This window comes from Haliotis rubra, unplaced genomic scaffold, assembly GCF_003918875.1.
Source record: "Haliotis rubra isolate DU_JTF1 unplaced genomic scaffold, ASM391887v1 Scf1138, whole genome shotgun sequence".
NCBI classification, from domain to species: domain Eukaryota; kingdom Metazoa; phylum Mollusca; class Gastropoda; order Lepetellida; family Haliotidae; genus Haliotis; species Haliotis rubra.
Genome location: NW_025765046.1, coordinates 108,493 through 118,913, shown reverse-complemented (window position 1 = coordinate 118,913; position 10,421 = coordinate 108,493). Strand labels below are relative to the sequence as shown.

Sequence of the window (10,421 nt, the reverse complement as noted above, 5' to 3'; positions counted from 1 at the left end):
TAATGAATACATAACTCAAATTTTGAGAAAATAATCAAGGTAATGAAATCAACTCGTGATTTCGAGAAAATAATGGCAGCAATGCTAAGAAGATCGCGATTTCGAGTTCGGGATATGGAAAATAATAGAGATAATGCAAAATTATGTGAAAAAACGGAACGTTTAGATTTTAAAAAGAAATATGCAACCAGTGTGGCATCTTAAGGTTTGCAACACCTACCTGTCACTCCATTTTCCATGCCACTCCTCGCTCTGATGGCCATGTGGATTACGAATTCGGACCAGAGGGATCATTTCGCCGTCATGTCGCATTACCTGCAGGAATCAGAAATGGACCTGCCTTCTAAGTGACCAGTTAAGGAATTACCAGGAAATGTTTCGAAACCAGTCTCAGTGTCAGGCACCTAATCACCAGCACACAAAGTCAGCGATCTAACCCCTTCAGCCACCGCAGTTTCCACAAGAATTGGAAGGCGACTGGTAGTGAATCCCTCTGACAAGTGTAAACTGGCACGGTTCCCACGGCCGTAAGGTTATGAATACTTAAAGTCATTGTGTTTGTTAGATCGCTGACTTTGTACTGACGATGAAAGTGTGGTTTCAACTCCCCGATGGGACTCAACCCCAAATATAAACTGTACTGAGAAAGTGTCATCCCAAACATACGCTTGGCTGAAGCATCTGGTTATTACTGTGAAGAAACCCTACCGTATCTCTTACCTTGAAAGTATAATCAACATACACGTTTGAATATTTGCTACTTCCACTAAGATCTGCACCCAAGACTTCTGCGACCACCTATTTGACTATCCCTGGCCATACCCATGTTACTTGAAAAATTCCTTGTTTTAGACACGATTACTTACTCACCACTTCAGCGCCGGTCAGGGAGTAAGCATGCGCTCTAACCAGTCCCATGTTATCTTCGTCCGCCTGTAAACACAAAGCTGTATTCACGACAATCAGAACACACATGATCCTTCCGCACCCTCGCACGGATACGGAGATGAAAATAGTCCAGGGTAACTCTGAATTTACAAACATGGCTACTCCGAGAAATTTATATTACAACACGAACGTCACTTTAAGTAAGTTTCTTATGTCGTTAACAAATATCAGTAACAAGATAATTTTATAATCACGGAAGTAATAATGAAAATCGATAATCGCAAAGAGAATAATGGACCCCATTCACATTTTACTACGCGCGAATTGATTGGTTTGCCACAATTCTTGGCAATAATGGCGAACCATACAGGTACGAATCTCCATGTAGGTCACGTCAAGAGGCGAGTAGTTACGTATGGAGCGCAACGCCTACATCACAATGAGCCATACTCCACGACGGCTATGTTAGTTAAAACCAAAACGGCCAGATGAATTTTCTTATGATAACCAAAACTGAGAACGGCCAAATGAATACAGATTAATTTTCTATACCGTGAAATTAGATCAAACCTTAAACGTTTCACTGAATACATAAGTAAATGCTTGCCATTCACAAATACTTGTTCAAGAGCAACAGGCAACAACAACATGGAACTATATATTCAATCGCTTTAGCCATTTTCACCATGTGCCCAAGAGTGGTAGTTTTGACATTATCCTTCCGGGGGAAAAGCCAGGCAAAGGCTTATCTACTCAGATACGGTATATATTGTATGAACAAGCAGAGTCGACAGTACATTTCAGACTTTTTCATGAGGATGTGGTTTTGAATCACCATTAACCCAGTGCACTTAAAAGAACCCACGAATCCATTGGCACATGACCAGATGGTGGCCACCTGAATACTTGAAAAACACCCAGTTGCGGGTACAGCAACGTGCAGTAAATTTGGACAAAGTACTGTGACTATGTGTCCCAGTCCACCCAGCTGTGAATGGGAATTTCGTAAGGATGAGAAAGCCACATTAACTCGGTGCGCCTAGTGGCTGCAAGAATTGTACAATCCCCAGGGAGTTGAGATTAATAATATGATGTGCCGTTGAGATTGACATCCAATGATCGAAGGAAAAAGATGCCAGCGCCTTGAGTATGTACTAGTCACCTGAATATGTGCGCTATATAAATATCCTATATTAATAATAATAATGATAACAGGTGTTAACGTTGACGAAAAAGGTGGAAACATCTTTGAGTATTTTGACAGTGCTTGTGTTTCTCATGAAACTTCCTCCAGGTATCATATTTGAAAAGTATCATCACCAAATACTTTGAAAAATGGAAAACGCGCACATGCGTGGACATCTATGTTTCTTAACAAAAGCTAGTGAGTATAGTTTTAGCAATGTTCCAGCAATATCATAGCGGGGACACCTGAAACGGGCTTCACACAGTGTACTCATGTGGGAAATCGAACCGAGATCTTTGTCTTGACAATCCAACGCTCTAACCACTGGGCTACCCAGACGCCATCCTTAGCATTAACGTTTATGGTATGAGAAGAAATGACAGTGATGAGATACTCACAAGATTACAGCAAGTCACCAGGCCGCCACTGCCAAGCGCATTCGCTGTTCGCCGGAAAAGGTCGTAGGGGTGGTCGTTGTAGGTAGCAAAGTCTATCGTCTCTGCCACCCCTCCGGTCAGGGACAGGTAGGCGTCGCTTGGCCAACCCCCTTCAACAACGCTGTAGGATCCGTGGAGCCTAAAGCCGAGGTGCCAATGATAGGTAGTTCAAGGAGAACAAACAGATAGGCAGAGCTAATTTTAAATGCAGGTTTTAGCCACGCTTTCGCATTCGCATTTACAGGCACTCGTGGCTACAAGGAATGAAACAAGCTTTCCTATTCGACAAAAGCACGCAAGCGTCCTCGTACTTAAACTATAATAGCTCAGGGCAAAAGTGTACTTTATAACACAAAACATGGTGGTAGAGCGAAGTGTATTTCTTTTCTGAGATGCCAAATAATTTAATACACACAGGAATTAATCGAGGCAGAACACAAACAGAAAAGCGACGGTGTCGGTGACCTAAATTAACAAGTCTCGTTCGGGGCTAAATGACGGACTCTTTCAGGGACGTTTCCGTCGAAATAAGCAGGAAACGGGATTCTACGGAATAGTTTAAAGACGAGGTACTTTACCAAGGATACGTTTGATTCCGAGGGGGCAGACCAGAATGGCGTAGTGACGTCGATACAGTGTGACGTAATGCAAAAACTTTATCGCCTGTTAAAGTACTGTCGGCGGCTTTGAATTTTAGCGAAGCACCTTATCAAAATGAATTACATTAATATAAAAGGTGTCGACACACCTTGCAAGGGCCTTTTCCAGCAGGGAGACCCACACCTCGCCGGAGAGAGAAGGAGCGGCAGCCCCAAACAGGAACACTGATTTCTTCCTGACAGGCAATAAATCATCAGTGTAGATGTCCACCCAATCCCTAAACCGCCACATCCTGCAGTGGAAGACTCCATCCGTTCTGGGAGTATAGGACATTTCGTTGATCACCTTAAAAAGAAAGTCATCCCCGAGTTTCAGTGACAGATTCAACGATTTTTCAATGCTATTTTACCTGTTATGCAAATGGAATCTGTGTTGTTGGTAACCTCGTAATTTGTGGTAATGCAAACTTTCATCCAGCCATATTACGACATCAATAAGGCCTGAGTCCACGATAGGGAATTGACTCCATGCCTTTGTCATGACGAGTGAATTACAGTTCTACCTCATTAAATATCACACTTATAAACAGAAGTAGTTCGGAGTATTGGCAATGAGGTCAGTGCCATGTTACTGCCATATCTCTGGCTTGCTGCATGACAATCAATGCATCTGGTCATGCGGGATGTTAAAGGGGCGGTGGGGTAGCCTAGTTGGCTATTCGTTCGCTCGTCACGCCGAAGGCCCGGGTTCAATTCCCAACACGTGTACAATGTGTGAAGCCCATTTCTGCTGCCTCCCGCCGTGATATTGCTGGAATATTGCTACAAGCGGATTAAAACCAAACTCACTCACTCACTCACTCACTCTACTTGTTAAAGTCTATAAAAACATATGCACAGACCTTTCGTCGAAGAACTGGGTTCTCTGCTATGTTTGCAACCATCGCTAAAAACCAACATGTTCCAAAACTGCGTTGGTTGATATCACCTCTCTCAGTTTGTTCATGGAAAAGAACTGGGTTACTATAGATTTTCTGAAATCAAACAAAAATCAATAGTGAGGAACTAAGTTAAAATTGCTTATGACATATAATCTGTCTAATCTGGCATCTGAATAATGTAAATTTTAGAGTATGTCGATGTGTTTAATTCATGGATATGAGTGATCAGTCTCATGAAATATACACCCGTGAAGATCCGGGTTAGATTTGGTCTTCGGTATCCCAGGCTTGTAAAAGGCGACTAACGGGATCAGGTGTTTAGACTGGCTGATATGTTTGACACACGTCATCGTATCCCAGTTACGTAGATCGACGTTCATGCTGTTGATCATTGGACTCTCTGGTCCAGACTCGATTATGTACAGACAACTCTGATATAACTGGAATATATAACATGAAATATACCAGCATACGTGTGTGTGTGTGTGTCCGGGGGACACCAGAAATGGGCTTCACACGTTGCATGTGGAGAATCGAACCTGGCTCTTCGGCGTTACGGCCCATGCAGGTAGCAATGTACTGTAAGTCCTCGTGATCCCTAGTATGGTGATTTACCTTAAGTTGTTGGCGATCTATAGCCGGTTTTTATGTTGTATTGTCATTTATAGGTAAACTAGTTAAGATTAATTACTAGTCCTAAATTTATTCCTGTTATCTAGTTGTTTTACTGTCTTTCGTCGACAGGTGTTTTATAATGTAATTGTGTTTATTGTTAATTTATAACTTTTTAAGTCACAATATGGCTGAAATATTGTCGATGTGACTATAAATTTTAACTCACTCACTCACTCTTCGGCGTGACGAGCGAACGCTTTAACCACTTTTTGCATCTTCAGACAGCGTTTCAAAAATGAATCTTTTATTGCAACACCGTTCAATTTGAGTGATAGAACGCTTGTAACACATTATAAATACTCACGTGTGGCCTCTTCCATTCTAGCAAACACACTTTTTTGTTCAGTTTAATTTTCATTGGTCGAGGAAAGTCTGGGTCTGTCCACATTTTGCCTTTGGGAACTACTGGACGTTGTGGTTTGTGTGGATCTGGTCTCGGTGGCAGGAATATTTTGGTGTAATACTTCAGGCATGAACCTAGAGAATCCTGGATGTACTGCTTGTCAGACGGATTGTAGGGATCTAAGTCATCCACAACGTCGGTGTCCGTATCTTCGAAGTCATCGTCCTCTTTATCATCATTTTCATCATCGTGTTTGTTGTCAAACTCTTTTTCGCGATACTTATCAGACGCTTTTGGACAAAAGCATTCCATACTGTAAATAAGACAAAATCCTGTAATTAGTTTGGTTTAAATAATGGATACATGCTGATTATTTGAAGCGTTATATCGGGGCCCTCCTCTCGTAATTACAATGAAAAAGTAATATTTTCGGATTAAGTTAAGAAAACTATTGGGATAACATCAACTGCAGGGCAAAAACAAGTTTGATGGTGGCTAATCTGAAAATTAAGAAACAAGAAATAGTTCTTCGATCATATATAATACTGTGTAGTATTATATTATATGTTTGTACATATACACGAGTTTGCAATGGTTCGAGACCTTTTCCAGCCTAGTAACATTGTCTTAATGTTTGAAAGTCTTGTCTTACGTGCATATCTTCTTGTCCCCTGCAGGTCTTTCTGGGGGATCAATATTCCCTTCAGATGCAAAACATCGACAACTTTTGTGTCTTAAAATGAAACTGTATCTGCAAAGGAGGAAGGTGCTAAAGTCAATAGGCAAAACCTTTAGGTCATGAAACACCGTACATTTAAATTCTTAAATAAGTTTATTTGTTTTGATAACTACTTTTCGACTTTACATATGTTGCTTTTGGGATTACACTTTCTCAGTTAAATCCCGATTCTAGTACCTGGATGGAACTCAGCCATCAAGATACAAGAATCGGGAGGGTCTCAACCCAACAAGGTACTAGCATCGGGTGGTCTCAACTCAACAAGGTGCTTGAAGCAAGGTACCAGAATCGTGTGGTCTCAACTGAACAAGGTGCTTGAATCGGGTGGGTCTCAACCCAACAAGGTATTAGCATCGGCTGGTCTCAACTCAACAAGGTGCTTGAATTGGATGGGTGTCAACACAAGCAAGGTACTAGCATCGGGTGGTCTCAACTGAACAAGGTGCTTGAATCGGGTGGTCTCAACTCAACAAGGTGCTTAAAGCAAGGTACCAGAATCGGGTGGTCTTCACTGAACAAGATGCTTGAATCGGGTGGGTGTCAACACAAGCAAGGTACTAGCATCGTGTGGTCTCAACTAAACAAGGTACTAGCAACGGGTGGGCTCTACCCATCAAAGTAGGAAGGCGTTTCCTATTCTCGCGGTACTTACGGATACCGGCTGAAAAAATAACATAAACACTTCTTATCGTATGAATGTTTGGCGTTAATAAATGAAGGGCCTTCTCCTCTAACATCTATCAGCTGCCAGATCCATCAGGTGAATTACCACTCGTGAGCCCGGCGATAAACAATGCCATCCGCCATTGACGAAACGAGGCTTCTCCCATTCTCGCGGTATTACCAGGAATTAACGTTATTGAGTGTATGTAAGAGTCATCCTGCCGGAAAGGGCGGGAAAAAGTAATGATATGGCCAAGTTGGTATAAACTCCCCAATATTCGTGACACTGCAAGATTTCGATCATTCACCGACTTGGACCACTTCCTAGTTACCAGTCGGTGATGTAAACAATCGTTAAGTGTCGCGCATCGGCGATTTCGGAAGAAAACGTATTTACCGCGAGAATAGGAAACCCGCGAGAATAGGAGACGGACCTATACTAACAAAGTACATTTGACCGTTTTGTAAATGACCTTCTGTATTCATACTATTGTACGGTGTGTAACACATTAGTCACAAACCTGTCGTACACAGTGAAGTCCTTTGTGTAGCACCAACAAACAGCCCGGAGCTCTATACCCCGTAGTCATACAACGGGGACCGTCATTCACATATCCCCAAGAGAAATTGCCCCATACTTTATTCACTGGTATAAGTGGTTTCAGATCGACAATTGTCTATAGAAAATCCGTGGGCGGTGTTGATTTCCGGCGCTGGCTAGACGAAGTCATGAGATCCAACACCAATCAACAACAACGCCGTTTTTGTATGGTACTGATGTTACCAGTGTTGAGGTCCCCCACGCACGCGCGGGAACGACGATGTTGTAATGATGATGCCGGTTTAGAGGTCGTTGCACTAACACTGCCACATTTCAAAAGTGCTAACATGGGTTTAATTGTAGCGTGTAGAACGCTTTGTTTAAGGAACACAACTTGAACCTACTATACCTTTCCATCATGTTCTGCAACAAAACTGTCACTGTTGATATACGCACAAACTGCATGGCGCACGCCAATGACTCATCTTGAGTTTATATTCATAAAAAGACAAAAGCACACAAGGCCGAGGTTCTTTCTTTAAGATGGAATTCATTTGTTTGATGAATATGCTATTACATTCACCATCAATATTATTATTGTTGTTGTTTTTGAAGATGTCCATGAAAGACTACGTGCAGTAACCAATGGTCCTTAAACATAATTGAGACAAGTGTCTTGGTACTAAAGACATAGGTTTTTCTTAGAAAAAGATCTTAGAATTTAATCCTAATCTTTATAGATTTGTCTGCTAAGCACTTCCCTGTATGACCTCCTTTGCAGCAGCACGTGTCTGTTCTTACACATTTGGGGCGGCGGGGTAGCCTAGTGGTTAAAGCGTTGGTTCTTCACGCCGAAGGCCCGGGTTCGATTCCCAACATGGGTACAATGTGTGAAGTCCATTTCTGGTGTCACCGCCGTGATATTGCTTGAATATATCTAAAAGCGGCGTAAAACTAAGCTCACTCGTACATATTTTAGATATCCACAGATATCTCACAACACTGGCAATGAAACATATTAACAATGCAGTCACGATTTAATTAGGTCAAATACGCTCATGCATAAAAGCTTGTGAATGGTAATACGTATACTAAATAATAAACAATGCCTGTACACTAGTGCGTAGACGTAGCAGATCGGCGTTCCTCTTAACGTATTGCATACGTTGATATGAATTGCCGTATGGCAATAGACAGAAATACCGTTACAATCATTCTGTGGCGCCAACGACGTTACATTGTCCAACTGCAATATTTGTGGTGGGTTGTGTTTTCATTAATTATTGTTGTATTTGGCATTATTGGAATAGCATCCATATCACGATTATAAGTTGTGACGTAAATGCATGAGTCACGTGTGTAACACTTGCTGAAAAAGCTGGAACAGAGGTGACTGTCACACAACAAACAGTGAGTGAGTTTAGATTTAGCAATATTCCAGCTTTATGTCGGTGGTCGAGTCTCCACCAGACAGTCCAGTGATCAACAGCATGAGGATCGTTCTATATAACTGAGATGCGATGACACTCTGTTAGTCGAAACTTACGACAAGCATAAGTTACTGAAGTTCAATTTTAATCCGGATCTTCACGTGTCGCAACAAACAACAGAAAGAGAGAGAGAGAGAGAGAGAGAAGAGGAGAGAGACAGAGAGAGAGAGACTGAGAGAGAGAGAGAGAGAGAGAGAGATAGTATACGTGGTTGTGACATAAGCTACGCCTCCCAAAAGTAATAATTTCCTCATGTAATAATTTCTATAACACTAGACGTCTAATAGGGAGATCATATTCACAACAGGATTGTATCACTCTAATATGCGACATTGAAAGGAACTTACGTATGATAGCACCGATTAATCCTGTCTCTCTCCACAGCCGTACTAGTACTGACTTAGACACTGTGCGACGAAAGTTGCCAACACTTTAAGACTAACAAAAGCAACAAAACGGAGCTCGTTATGAAACCACTGTACCCATTGAAAGGGAGACACGATATAACTATACTTCGCCAGTCCAACGGGAATCCCTGAATGAAGCTTTCTATGAATGTCTCGGTCATTCCATTTATACAGCCAAGCTGATAATCGTAATGTTCTGAATACTGAATATGGTCGTGAAGCAGGCACAGCCTGGTTGACTTGATAGAGGCATGCCGTATCCTTGTTATGTATGCCGTATCCTTGTTACGCATGCCGAACCGTTGGTACGTATGCCGTATCCTTGTTACGTATGCCGTATCCTTGTTACGTATGCCGTACCCTTGTTACGTATGCCGCATCCTTGTTACGTACAGCGATGGTCATGATGTCAACCACGTGGTTGTCTGGTCCAGTTTCGTTAATTTACAGACTGCAGTCATACAACTTGAATACTTGAGTTCAGTACATAACATATATATAATAAATAATTCGAAAATGACTTCTAAGACTAAGACAATACCATATCTTGAGTTAACGTTAAGAGTTAACGCCACACCCTTATATTCAATAACAAACTTGTGTATGTTTCTACACCTTCTTGATCAAAACATATGCTGTACAATAGTCATGCTTAAACAGTTCAGGATTCATTCTTGCAATTTCCATGTTGAGATTAGTGTAGAATTCATCGAGAATTTGTTTCTTTTCTTTCAGTGATCGGGTGTCTGAGAGACCTGCCATGAAGCTGTGGTTGCTCCAGTTCCGGTGGGCCGACACCATCATTTCGGCAAACTCCTCCCTGTCATCAATTCCCTCCTCGTCTTTCTTCTGTATCCATGAAGAATAGTAAATGTTTTTGTTTAAAATTATTTCGGATGACAAAAGACTCAGTCCTGATGCTGTGATCTGGGAATTCTCTGCTTCGAATGGCTCTCGCATTTGCAGAAGATTCCTCAAACAAAACGAGATATTTGTTTTAATAAATTCTTGTCTTGTGATTTTGCCAGAGACTGTGAATGATTTCCATATGTCTGTCATCTGAGTCACTAACGTTTCTCCAGAAAACCTTACTCGACAAGTCTTTTCATCCATATAAGCAGCAGGCGCACCAACAAAAAGTACCCCACCTTCTCTCAATTCCCTACTCCTCATCAGCAGGAACTTCTCCCAGTCCATTTGGGCCTGTTTCCTCAATGCTTCTTTTTCTTCCTCAAGGCTGTCGTTACAAACGTAGATAGAGTCCCTATAAACTGTGGGCGGTTGAGACAGCCAGTGTACGGACATCATGCACATGATGAAATGCATGGAATCAGAAGGTACACATTGTTTGTAGAAGTCTGTTCCACAAGCAAAAGCATACATGTTATCCATCGCCAGGAGGTAGGATGGCGGCTCGGGAATAATTCCTGTCAAGCATCGGAAGAGTGAGTTGAAATCATTTCTACCTTGATCTTCATGAATAACCTGAAACTGGGTATCAGTGCCGTGTCG

The 10,421-nt window shown here is 41.8% G+C and overlaps 1 protein-coding gene across 1 annotated transcript; it reads right to left on the bottom strand.

Annotated features, from left to right (window-relative positions):
* Positions 1-216: 216 nt before the first annotated feature.
* LOC124292548 (calpain-type cysteine protease ADL1-like) lies at positions 217-10,214 on the bottom strand. The gene is made up of 7 exons (XM_046729685.1): positions 9,551-10,214; positions 5,031-5,359; positions 4,013-4,144; positions 3,260-3,456; positions 2,473-2,650; positions 871-933; positions 217-315 (listed from the first exon to the last, which is right to left on the bottom strand). The coding sequence occupies exons 1-7, from the start codon at positions 10,212-10,214 to the stop codon at positions 217-219; spliced, it is 1,662 nt and encodes a 553-aa protein (XP_046585641.1).
* Positions 10,215-10,421: the final 207 nt, after the last annotated feature.

Coding starts and splice junctions, on each gene's coding strand:
- LOC124292548 (XM_046729685.1), bottom strand. CDS start 10,214: ATGTCCGTACACTGGCTGTCTCAACCGCCCACAGTTTATAGGGACTCT. Junction 5,360..9,550: donor ACTGTTTAAGCATGACTATT/GTACAGCATATG, acceptor TTTGTCCAAAAG/CGTCTGATAAGTATCGCGAA. Junction 2,651..3,259: donor CTGGAAAAGGCCCTTGCAAG/GTGTGTCGACAC, acceptor CCTCGGCTTTAG/GCTCCACGGATCCTACAGCG.